We start from the raw sequence: 13,521 nt of genomic DNA, 5'->3' as shown, positions 1-13,521 counted from the left end.
CGGCAAAGCTTTATTGCTTACTTCTCAGGAAGATCCCGACCCCAGAAAATGGAGTCCCTTATATAGCACTCAGCCATGACGTTTCAGCACCTGATGTGGCGTGACAGCTCTTGATTCATTGCTCACCCATCACACCACTATTACACCCTGAGAATGGGCAGTGACTAGGAGTGAGTTCACTCTTGCACTTGCACACAAAGCTTGTTTATTAGTTAGTCACAGCGGAGGCCAGCGCCATCTTATAATGGTGATTGCTCACAGCACGTGCATGGCTCTCCACAGCGATTGCTCACTGCACGGCTTTCCACAGTACATAAAATTCTTTCCCTTTTAATAAGTCACTCCAGGAGACAAACTATGTGTTTATATTAACTTCACAGTTGTTATTAAGTTCACCTACTGTGTGTTCAACTTTATTTTAAAATTCCGCCAGGCAGTGGTGGCACATGCCTTTAATCCCAGCACTCAAGAGGCAGAGGCAGGCGAATTTCTGAGTTTGAGGCCAGCCTGGTCTACAGAATGAGTTCCAGGACAGCCAGGGCTACACAGTGAAACACTGTCTCGAATCCACCCCCCCCAAAATAAAATGAAATAAATCAACAAATGTGCACAGAATAGGATACAATTATCTATTATGCAGTAAATATGATAGATTGTTTATTTTTAGAATTTCAAAAAGGTGGTTAAAGTATACTAAACATTTAATTTTCATACTTATACATTGTTCCTACATGAATAGCCTCATAGCTTCATTTTGTATAAAGGTTTTAAAACTAATTTTCCACTATTAACTACTCAGAAATATTTGGGACTGGAAGTAATGGGTTCACAAACAAAAGCAACAACAACGTTTCAGCCTGGACATAATTAGGGTTCTGTTTGGTGTTGGTGTTCACCTCTGGTTATTTGCTCTGATTTTTATCCTTTGTCTAACTGCAGTCCTCTGCTTTTTGCAACATGTTTATAATTACATTTTTGTATTTGGTTTATTATTCACACTATTCCCTTAATGCGCTATTGTTGATTTATTACATATCTCCAGTTTTCTATAATCTATTAATTTTCTGTTAAATATTAAAAGCAAGTGCAAAAATAAACATTTAAAGATAAATATAGGTTTTCAAAAAATTGTATTAGAAGCATTTTAATTCAGTACATAATTAGACATAAGCAAAATTCTAAAAACTTGAAACACGCAACTGACTTGTTTTTCTCTTTATTTGTCAGCTGATTATTGACATTTTCATATACATTCATCAATTTTACCTTGCATAAAATCCAGGTGAAATTGGTGAAATCCAACCAGCTAATGTGAATTAACTCAATGCTCAAAATGGTAAATATAATCCAGTTATAATGAAGTGGATAGGTACATAGAGATGATATTGGAGAATTTTATACTTTTTCTTAAATTTGAAAACAATAAATATAAATTTACACAACAGCAAATCAAATCTAGTAAATTAGAAGTCAATCTTCACTGAACCTCTTCACAATATAAATCATGTTGACAATTAAAGAGAATTGTTGTCTCAGAATATTCTTGTAAAAATATTAATAAGTAATAAATAATATTTAGTAGTATTTATTTATTGTTTCTATACGTTATTTATAAATATATACTATATAATTGCCTATATAGATTTAATCATGAAGATATAAGTAAGTATAATAGTAATAATAATAATAATAATAAATGTTTGCCAGACAGATTTAAATTTACAAACATTTGTTACTCATTCTTAGGTAATGAATAATAATCCAGGACAAAACATTTAATGACCTGAATAATTTTGCATATATAATCTAAATTCAGAATATGTGAATTTATTGCAAAAAGATTGGATAATTCAAAGATAGTTTGTTTATTCATTTATAAAAATGAACAAACGTGTATGAGTATTTTATTATGATATGAATGCTGTAAGTGTATTTTATTTGTAAAGAAATTAATTATCATCTCATTATATGTCCATAACATTGTAAATTAACTCTAATTAAACTAACAGAACATAGTGCAGTCATTTATTATGTAGAATGATCAAAGGGTAAATAATGACAAGTATTCATTAATGTATATTTTAATGACAATGTGTACCTCAATTGCAGTTTTCTAATAATAATTTTTGCAAAACTTTATATTTTTCTTCATTGTTTTATGTACTATAGAATATAAAACTTTAAAATTTATTTAAAAGTTATTTTTGCTTTTGTTGGTATGTAGAATAGCCAACTAGCTGGTGAGACAATTTCAAACCATGTTGAATGGTATTACAGTGTTTCTTGATTTACTTGATTCCCTATCCCAGGAAAGGATAGCCCATTGCTTTACTATATGTTATAATTAATCCTCTTGCTCCATTTCACCTCTTTCTACTGAAATATTGTTACATAATACTTTAGGAAAAATTATCATAAGTTACATGACATTGCCATAAAATATATTTAAAGGTCAGGAGAAATAATTCTGATAAAACATTTACTTTGACCTCACTAAATGAATGCTACAGTCTATGAAGTATTTTATTGCTTGCTTTTTCAAACTTTAAATATAATGTTGACCTCTTAAATATGTATAAGAATCGTACACTCAGAGGGAAATATAAGAATAAGATCCAGGAAACAATATAGATTTTAGAATTATTCTTCTTTTGAAGTTCATGTATTTTTCATCTGCTCTAAATTTAATACACTGTATATTAATGTTTTCATGTATCTACTACAATTCTTGATTCTCTAAAATCAACCTGCTTCAAAAAGTACAAAAAGGAAAGAATCAAAATTCTAAAACAGATTGCTTTGCATTCAAAATATGTTTTTAAAATCTCATTTCAACTCCATTTACTTTCATTTTGTAAACGCAGTCATGGTTTGCAATCTTCTGAATAGGTAGCATTTCACTGACAATGGGTGTTCTCATGCCTTTCTTAGAATATTTAGTTATTAACAAACCAGAAAGAAAACAGAACTTCCTGCAGGTTTGCTAAGTATTCAAATAGTTCTTTACTCTAATGTATTTCTTCTGTCTCTAGTATCAACATTTGTTATCTATTCAGATGGGATTTCTCTCCTTGTTATGATAAAATGCAAGTAGTCTTGGAAAAGGGAGCTGTTTGTATCTAGTGGTGTTTGCCTTTTAAAAGCATAGAAATACCTCAAGCATAAAAAGCATGTACTTGATTAGGCAAGAGGATGCATAGAATCATATTCACAGCTTGTAATAAAGGCAGAGAGTTTGGGCTTGATGTATTAAGCCAGAAAGTCCAGAGAAATTTTGTATAGTGTACTAATGTAGCAAAAATAAATAAAATTATCCAGTACCTTCATCTTCAGCATGATTATGATTGGAATCAATACATATAATTTCATACTTCCTTTTTTTTTAAAGAAAAGAGCAAGTTTAAATTCAAGAGTAGCTCATTTGTTGTTTTAATCCCATCTCAAATCACCTGAAAAACTTATATTAGTAATAACCATATAGCTACATATAAGAAAACAGTGGTTAAAATTCAATTTATCTTATCCATGTAGACAAAGCATTTTTAAATAATGTGAAGTTGGAAAACTACAAAGTAAAATTAATAAAGAGTTTATAATCATTTAAATTAAAAGAAATAATTTTTTTAAAGATTTATTTATTTATTATATGTAAGTACACTGTAGCTGTCCTCAGACACTCCAGAAGAGGGCGCCAGATCTCATTACGGATGGTTGTGAGCCACCATGTGGTTGCTGGGATTTGAACTCTGGACCTTTGGAAGAGCAGTCAGGTGCTCTTACCCACTGAGCCATCTCACCAGAGACAGAGTAATGATTTAAACTAAAATCAGCAACTACTATGAGAATATCATTGTTTAAATATTTAAGCTACATAATACCAAGGCAATGTATAAAAAATTCCTGAAGAAAAGAACTCTCATAAGTAAGTTTCATTCATGCCAGTGCCTGTTCTCTACTTTCTGGGGTCTTTAAACACAATGTGTGGTGTTTAAAACTCACAAAATAATTTGTGATAATTCTATGAATTTGCAAACAATTAACATATTGTATAAACCATGATAATGGGGTGGATTCTAGAAGCAAAAGTGAAAAATCTTCCTTTGTTTGAAATCTGTTGACTAGAGTTTCTCCTCCTCCTCCTCCTCCCCCTCCCCCTCCTTCTGCTGCTACTGCTCCTCCTCCTCTTCCTCCTCCTCCTCCTCCTTTTCTCCTCCTACTTCTCCTCCTCCTCCTCTTCCTCCTCCTCCTTCCCCTTCTTCTTCTCTTCCTCTTCCTCCTCCTCTGTCTCCTCCTCTTCCTTAAAAAAGGCATAATATTGAACAAAAAAACTAAGCACATCCACTCCCACAATTCTGTTTTATACAATAGTGATTGTCAGTTTCTTATTCCATATTCATCCATAGATTAACTGAATAAAATAATAGGTTATTAAATAATTAATATCTTGAAATTATTCAGTTAAATAATCATCCTAACATTATCTTCCAATAATTAATTGTCTTATGAAGGATTTTATCAACTCACAAAATAATGATTAAATTTTCTTTAAAATTAATTCAAATGTAAACTCCATTAGAATTTCCACTTACTAGTCATAATAGCTGCATTGACTTCATATAAAGAGTAAAATCTATTTTATTTTCCAAGACCATTTAAATTCCAATCACATAAAATGACCATGATATTGTTCCTCGCGTCACTGCCACCACAATGACAATATATAAGGAATGGTTTGTTTTTAATGTTCTTCTCACATTTGTTTTTACCCATTCTTCATTTTTAGCTATGTTATCTGCTACTTACCCAACCAAACTGTTCATCATTTACCTGGTTCTGCTTCATTTGCTGTGCTTTCAACACTGGAAACCAGGCTAATGACAATGAAGAATTATTATGCCACAACCTAGAGGCTGCTCCTTATTGCAATTAACCCAGAAAGTGAACTGAAACCAACAGGGTATCTAAGTGTGATCATTGCATTAAGAGCTATGCTTTTGTATGTTAATGAACTTAGACTGTATATTAGTATTAAATCGATCTTTAGCTGCATATACAATAGGTTTATGTTAAGAAAACTACCCAGAGAACATGTTAAAAACATTGACAGACTAATAAGGATGTTGGAACCTTGTTATCAACATAGTGAGGAATATCTTTGGAATTTCTATCTCACTGTAAACAATTATTATTAGATATATGTTTTTGTAAACTTTCTTCTTGTTAATTGAAAATCTTTATTATATTTTACAGTTCTGTGAAGCCGGAAATCATTTCATCAATACAGTATTGGCTCATCCAAATCACACAGGTTAATTCTTTTATATTAATAAAGTTCTTTCAATTTATTTTATAATTAGTATGTTTTACCCCACTGTAAATCTAGAAACATGTCAGATAAACTTCAAACTAATGCAGTCCTTTCTGGTGACAAAAGTTAGGAGGGAAAATGAAGAAAATCATTAAAATAATAATTTTTATGCTTTAAAATTTTTATATTGTAGACCATGAAACTTTTCTCATATCATCCTTCATTCCATGCTTTCAACTACTTCCAGGATTCAACATCACATCTCCCTCCCAAATTCTTGCCCTCCTTTTATAATTTTTATTGTATCTATTTCTTCCAAGATAATTTTCTTTCGATTGCATTTTAGAAAAGAGGATGCTAACATTCACTAAGGATGAATTGACCACTTTTGTAGTCTCAAGGATGCAAGAAATTGAGAATTTGGAAAAGGTTTTGAGTGTGTCTCAGTTTAGCCATCCCTGCTTTCACAGAAGAGTATGGTCTTAGGGCTTTGTTTCACTTCATAGTTAATGCTGGCCCTAGCTTGGGTATTATTAGTCCTCCCATGGCAGGTTATCAGCACTCATTATAAGTTCTCTGTGACATTTTTTGAAGACAGCATAGACACTTGTTTGTCCTTGATAGGGTACCGTGACAACCAAAGAAATCATCCCACATGAGTCTGTTTTGGAAAAATCAATGAAAATTTTTTTGGAGTAACAGGCAGGCATACAAGTGAGGGGTCTTAGAGGACAGTGTGAGACTCAAGCAGATTAATCAATGGAAAACACACTCCCGCATGTATGAACTCAAAAAGCCTACAATTCTGGGTCTCACTGCAAAACTTGAAGTCTTCTCTCTGAAGAAATTGCTTACTCTTTCTATTATCTTAACCAGATGATTAGGGACTTTGAATAATTCTCAAGTCTAATCAGCAGCCTTCTCTATGTAACAAAGATGATGTCAATTCATAGAAAATAGCTATGCTACAGTTGCTATCAATAAAGTCTTAGAATCGTGCATATTTTGCTTTTAATTTTCAATTATCACCTGAAAATTTAACTATATTTAAACTATGTTAAGTATATTTACCTAAATTCCACTTAGTTCTAATCTTTATATTGAGCTTACCAAATTTGTCCATCCATCATTATTACATACAAGCATATATCACTTGTGAACATCTCTGAGTTCAGGGAAAGAACTTATTTCGGAAAGTAAGATGGAGAATGGTAAAAGAATAAATCAGGCATCACACAGAAATACACAGACACACCCAAACACAGAAAACTTGCCATATTCCTTTAATAAAAACTATAATAATTGTAACTTGAGAAAGCAATAATGGAGAATGTATCAATTTGGTAGCACCTAAACTTACATATTATTATAATCAACAGCAACTCTCTCTCTTTTTCTCTCTCTCTCTTTCTCTCTCTCTCTCTCTATATATATATATATGTAAATCTAGAAACATGTCAGATAAACTTCAAACTAATGCAGTCCTTTCTGGTGACAAAAGTTAGGAGGGAAAATGAAGAAAATCATTAAAATAATAATTTTTATGCTTTAAAATGTTTATATTGTAGATGATATATATATACATCATTACCAATATAATTATATATATTTTACAAGACATAGTGCTGCGGACTGGACTCAGTCTGTCCAGGGGAATCAGGATTTCGGTACTCAGGTGGGCAAGGAATTGGCAAAAAGTAGAGACTGACACAGAGAGAGTGCTGTATCTGAATATCTGAATATCTCAAAGTGAGCATCAGACGTATAGAAGAAAACAAAGACGTTAGGTGACACATCAGCCAAGGTATATTGAAGTTATCTGACACAAAACAGCGAAATGAATACATAAAGCCTGGCAGGAAGCAGGCAGTAGTTACAACTGAGATAAAAGGTGGCTTTTTCTAAAGTCAGCCATTATAGGAGCCAGGTGAAAGGGCTAAAATGCTCAGGTGCAGTACTAGTCTATTACATAACCTGCCACCAGGGTCCCTTAGTAAATGTCTAATTATGCTATTCCTCTGGGCCTAGTGAAAGACATGCTCCAGGGAAGTTTGCTTGTGCTAACCTTTTCACGAACAATACAATACTCTAGTTCTTCCTTAAACCACAACCTGATCTTTTTCTTAAACCATTGTAAACTCCTGTATATGGGAGTGACTCAGCTGTTATTCTAAGTGATTTTGTGGGGGACTTTCTTCTATTAAGTAATGCAGTCTGCCATACATAACTATAATAAGAATTCTAAACTTGTTTTGCTAAGCTTGCCCTGAGACTTCTAACTCTGTGTAGTAGACAGTAATGCCTGATTTCTTTCACTATCTCTCAATACTGGAGGCAATTTGTCTGAATAGGTAACATTCTTACTGAATTCCAAGCCCAGGGCCAGCTCAAGGACTGTCTAGGACATTGGTGAAGTCCAGCAAACAAAGTTCAACCTAATTTAGGTATTTGACAAAACATTCCTTGGAGGCACCTATAATAAAACAATACTGAAAGAAAGCACAAAGATCCATTCACTGACTAACACAAGGACAAGTTTTGAGAATTTGTGCTACAAGATGCCAAGGCTCCAGGAGACTGAGTTTCTATGACACTTTTTGCCTCAGGACTGCGTCCAAGCTTTTGAGCCTGACACACAGACTTCACTGGAGTGGTTGTAGCAACATAGTCATCATGTAATCTTCAAACAGGTCGTTAAGCACTTGATCAATATTCCATGCTCATGAACTAAACATTCTTTACCTAGAGGCATTTCTCAAATTATCTCATGTGCATTTCTTACCTCAGAAATGCAATGATTTCTCATTGAATTAGCTTCCTCCATAAACTTTCTTTTGACTATATGGTCATCATACAAAGTGTTTACACAAGTTTTCTAAGAGAATCAGCAAAGTGCTCATTCTTGTCATAAAATGAGGCATAAAGAAATCTCCATGATATTTCATATATATCTCTCCTGTCATTTCAACCACAGTTATATTATTGAATACAGCATACTGACACTTTATGATGACCTTACACTTGTAACTAAATGAGATTATATGATTTGCTTTCTAATTAAATTTTGCTACAGAAATAATACAGTGATTTTGTAACTCACATTTTCTTTTCCAAGTGTCACATCTCAAAGTTCAACTTGAAGTCATTATAAATTTATTTTCCAAAATGTTCCCTGAGAAAAATTTACTAGGAGGAAATTAATGAAAATCAAGTGATAGTGTGAGAAATAGAAGTTATAAGTAGTAGTTCTGAAGCCTAAGCTGCAATAATGTTTGTGACATTTCTGAGTATTAACTATACTGATTCAGGATAATCCTCAAGATACTATCAGATTCATCTGATATAAATGACATCCTTATCAAGTTCCCTTTGGGTTTTCACTTATTTAATAGAGAGTTTTGAGGTACTTATAATTTCAAGCACATAGACTTTGACACTGGTAGAATGGAAAAAGCCATGGAATGAGCATTGCATGGTTTATAGTTTAAGAAGAAAAGGCTGTTGCAGCTGTTGCCTAGTACTGAATAATTACAATTACCATTTAATTCCTTAAATAGTGTATTATATGTATGCATCCCATCATTTTACATCAACGTAGATGTAGAAATATTAGAAAATGACAGCTATTCCCTCTGAGTTAAAAGATCATAACATTTGAAATGGATTTTTCTGATAAATTTATAAAATCAGTTGCTATGAATAGATGACTTTGCATGTGTTACACGATTGTACTCAAATATTTAGTATTACATAATTGTATTTGCAATAAATCGACATTTTTTTTTTCTTTCCCAAAGGTAGCAATGCCTGTTTCCCAAGTCCAAATTACAACCCCTTTACATGGTTGTTTTTCCTGGTTTCCTGTCCTAACTATACCTATGAGGTATGGAATTTACATACGCGAATAATGAACTGCATTGTAAACATAATGAGCCCACAACTTTGTGCTTTGAACATATTATGTGCAATCAATAGATAAAGGTTTTCTAAAGATATTGACAGATATAATAATATTTTACCTAAATATATGTATATTTAAGGAATTTGCAAGTCTTATATGACAGATTGAGATATTTTCAAATTTTAAGTTTAGCAAATATTTTAAAATATTTGCTCTTTTCTTCTATGAATGTTGTGATATTTTGTGGTCTTTATGGCTTTCATGTGTAAAAGTTATTATGTGTAATTGTTTCATATACATAACATTTCTATAGTTTTGAGTTTTCAGATTTCTTACTTAAGATCACAAGTGATGACATATCTAGATGAGCCAGAGGTGTCTGTTAACTTTGGGGATTTCTATTTAACAGATCGGATCTTGGATTAGTTTCACAGTCATGACCCAGACACTTCCAGGTAATCTTAATGTTTATTGATAATTAATCAACATGATTACACCTATATAAGAAATAGCCTTTGAAAAAAATTACTGTCACTGATGTTTAACTATTTTATGATGTATGCATTTTTATGTTGATAGTGATTTTTAGCATTAAAATACTGAATTTTTTAATTATTTGTTCCTATATAACTGAAATTTAATTCAAAGTTGGAAATACAATTGAAATGTATTTGTGGATTGTGTATATAATTAGAAGCTACCAATTGTCTGCATATCTTTTAAATTTGACCTGGTTAGTGTTGACTTTGCAATCATGAAAACTTGATATTTTAACACATATAAGAGGAATATTGTTCACCTGAATGATATACTTAAAGAAATATCAGTTATAATTTATCATTAACTTAGTACATATATAAGGTTTGTAAATAGTTATATGCATATAGAAGTTTATTAAAACATGAATTCTTTCAGAAATTTTTGAGAAGGTATTATGTAAGTTGTTTTTATAGATCTTTTGTTTATTTATTCTTTGAATAGATTTTGTACTTCTAATATTTTAAGCCATAGATAAAAGGACCTTAATAGGGAACCATGAAACATTTGAGAAATGTTTTCTATTAGAAATTATTTTTTAGTGTTTCAAATAGAATTCCTTCTTTCTACAGGATTATAATATTGTGATTGTTTTGTTGTTTTTTTCAGTTGGTATTTTCACAATCTTAATGACCATCCAGATGTCTCTGTGGGCACGAAAGAAGCATAAAATATATCGGAAGAAGTTCAACTCATATGTTCATAGGAAATCAGCCATAATTCCACTCATATTATAAGTAAATATAGCTATTCTAATCTGAGCAAGAAGTGCAGAATATAAATTCACTCAAAAAGGCTTAGAGAGTGATTACCTATTATAATGCAACAATTGGTTAATAACAATATTCTAATGAAATTGAAAGGAGATTTCACTAAATTTCTGTTATGAAGTAGAGGTAATAAAAAGCAGGAATTAATCTAAGCATGAGGACTCATTGCTGATTACCAGCATATTGAAAGTTGAGTCAGGAGGATTGCCTTGAGTGAGAGTCCCTACAAGTTTATGATGGAAAGACATTAGTACAATGAGAATGAGAAAAATAAAGCAGATATTATCAATACAAATATTAAAATAGCATTAAATTATTTGCAAGAGCTTGATCTCAAAATAGTCTTATTGCCTTAATATGTCATAGCAGTATTATATAGGGTAATTAATTGAATTAGCAGGCTTCTGGGCTGGCCTACTGGATTGGTGCTTAGTATTTTCATGTTCTTCTCAGAACTTTCCATATTCTATTTACGTCTTAGAAACATCCATTATTATTCCCTTAGACTTTGTGGCATCTTTATTTTTGTTTTTTGTTATTGAAATGTTTCCAGTTTTACATTGTTTGACACTCAAAATAGCAACCCAAACACTATTACCTCCCTGCAGGAAACTGCAGACCCCAGACTTTCAAAACATTAATAATTTGCATTGTTATTCCTCAAATTTATTCTTTTAAAATTTATATGAATGCATTATAGACAGACACATCTTGGCTTAGATAAAGAAAAGATGGCCTAGTTTATATGACTATAAAGAATGTATAGGTACTAATGAAAACCAATTAGATTCAAGTAATGTAAATAATACTAAGATTACTTCATACATTGTTGTTTTATCCTATGGCTACATGGAACATACGGGATAAATATCTGATCTGAAATACCCAGTCAATCACACAATTTGCAAGTACATAAAATGGTGGTGAATTATGTATGTCCAATGACACTTTCATGGACTAATTTAGCTCTTAGTCTGTTGATCTATTTTTGTATTTCATATATAGAAAAAAGAGTGAGTTTGGTATGGTTTTGTGAAGAAAAAAGTACTATTTGAGACAAGACCAGATTGGTTCCTGATATCACAGTAAAACATACTACTGCCTCATTACTTCAAAGTCCATACAAAAGAAAGAAAAACAAAACAAAAGAGATACACTCTCAAGTAGAAGTAGAAGTAAGAAAAAAAAAAAACCTGAGCATCTTTCAGTTTCCATATATTAAAGAAATGCTTGACAAACCATAGCTTTTCACATTCTGTTTAAAGGTTGTTGAAAATAGTAGTTTGTGGATTAGAACTCAAACTTTTGATGACTGGGTTTGTTAGACATCATAAAATTGGAAATAAATCGAATGCATTTAGAAGGAACAGTACAGATACTCTACTAAAACAATAGGGTTTATGCATATGTGCTTAGAATTAGATGTTATCCTGAAATTCCAAAAATGTAATGGTTTCAAAATGCCACAATTTAGGTCAAATATAATTATATAATGTACCTAGAGAGATAAGCATAAAAAAAACAAGGTCTTGAAGCATCAGCTGAAACTTTAGCCGGTATCATTTAATACACAAATTATACTTGCAGTATAATTGGTTATGCTTGCTTGCTTGTCTTTTTTTTTTTTTTTTGATAAACAATTTTATTCTATATATTCCTCTCCAAACTCTCCTGTCCATACCCACAACTCTTTGCCTATTCTTTCCCTCACCCCTCTCTCAGAATTGTGATCTGCTGACTTGTGGGTTTTGCCTCATCTCTGTGAGCTCACATTATAAGCCTGATGAGTTTGAAGACACTGTTTCCTTTGAGTTCTCTCTCATTTCTGGGCTCTTACAATCTTTCCATCTCCTCATTATCATAGGTGTCTAAGTCTTAAGGAAGGGGGTTTATTTAAGTTATAGCTTATATCTATATTAAAATGCTGTCTCTAAAATGTAAGCCAAGTTATAAAATTCCTGATTTTGTTTGTGTGTTGACATTTGCTAGGAATGAATCAAAAATTTAAGATGTTTCAGCTCAAATTATAATTACTGGTCTCAGTTCAGGTCAAAATTCAGCTATTTGTTTTTGTCAATTATAGCAATTTTGCTCCTGAAATAAAAGTTTCTCTTGAATTAATAATGATGATTCTTCTATTTATATTGTTTACAACAAAAAAGTCAAAAAATCCTCTGGTTTTCTCAATATGTTCGAAGAGAATATAGCAAATGTTGCTTTACAGGTTCAATTAAAGTTACTTGTACCTTAGATAACTTGTACCATCTATGTATAACAATAATAATTAAAAATCAAGTTTCTAAAGGCTGTTTAAAAGTTAATATTTTGTTCAGACTCATATAGAACTTTATAATTACCCTTGGTTTCAAGGAGCCTCAGTATAGAAAGTTCCAAAGACAGTATTTCTTGTTAATAGGCACACTTAATTTTTGAAATACTTTTCAGTGATGATGCATGAAAACTGTAAAATGACACTTGGAATTATTTACAAAATCAACGTACAATTAACTTAGAGTGACTTTTGCCAGAGAAAAAGAGTATCTATTCTTGAATTGACCAAGAAACAAAGACCTCTAATATGGTGCCAAAATAAAGTAAAATTTGTATAATATATTAAAAGGAATCAAGATAATAACAAAATTGATTTCTTTTCTTTGGGGTCATTACATCACTCTACCAGCTTGGAAAGATGTGTGGTTTCTCAGAAGAATGCTGAAATTTCAATTTTGCTCTATAATTAATTCCCTACTTGTTATAACATCTCCATATGGTACAATTTTCACAGTAATTGACTAAACGTGTAAACATTTATATAGACAAGACTAAGGTAACCCCATAGGCATCTATACAGTGGAAGAGAGGGTCACTGTGAGAAAGCTTATAATGCTATACATGAGCCCATATACAATGAAAAGCTATCCACTTGAGTAGACTCACAGTGCCAACACTCAAGAGTCTTGGCTACTTAAGATAGCCTATATGCCTATAGTTATACTTGTGATAAT

At 31.7% G+C, this 13,521-nt stretch overlaps 1 protein-coding gene across 3 annotated transcripts in view; it reads left to right on the top strand.

Moving 5' to 3' along the window:
* The window catches only part of Tecrl (trans-2,3-enoyl-CoA reductase like), a 74,766-nt gene extending 63,023 nt beyond the window's left edge, over window positions 1-11,743 (top strand). For all 3 annotated transcript variants that reach the window (XM_021163921.2, XM_029477523.1, XM_029477524.1), the window contains 4 exons: window positions 5,251-5,308; window positions 9,106-9,191; window positions 9,619-9,664; window positions 10,356-11,743. In XM_021163921.2, the coding sequence (XP_021019580.1) occupies window positions 5,251-5,308; window positions 9,106-9,191; window positions 9,619-9,664; window positions 10,356-10,483 (318 nt within the window). In that variant the 3' untranslated portion in view covers window positions 10,484-11,743. The remainder of the gene's footprint in view (window positions 1-5,250; window positions 5,309-9,105; window positions 9,192-9,618; window positions 9,665-10,355) is intronic.
* The last annotated feature ends 1,778 nt before the right edge of the window (window positions 11,744-13,521 follow it).

This window comes from Mus caroli, chromosome 5 (assembly GCF_900094665.2).
Source record: "Mus caroli chromosome 5, CAROLI_EIJ_v1.1, whole genome shotgun sequence".
NCBI lineage: Eukaryota > Metazoa > Chordata > Mammalia > Rodentia > Muridae > Mus > Mus caroli.
Note: the sequence above shows the minus strand (reverse complement) of the source record. Positions and strands in the feature narration are given on the sequence as shown.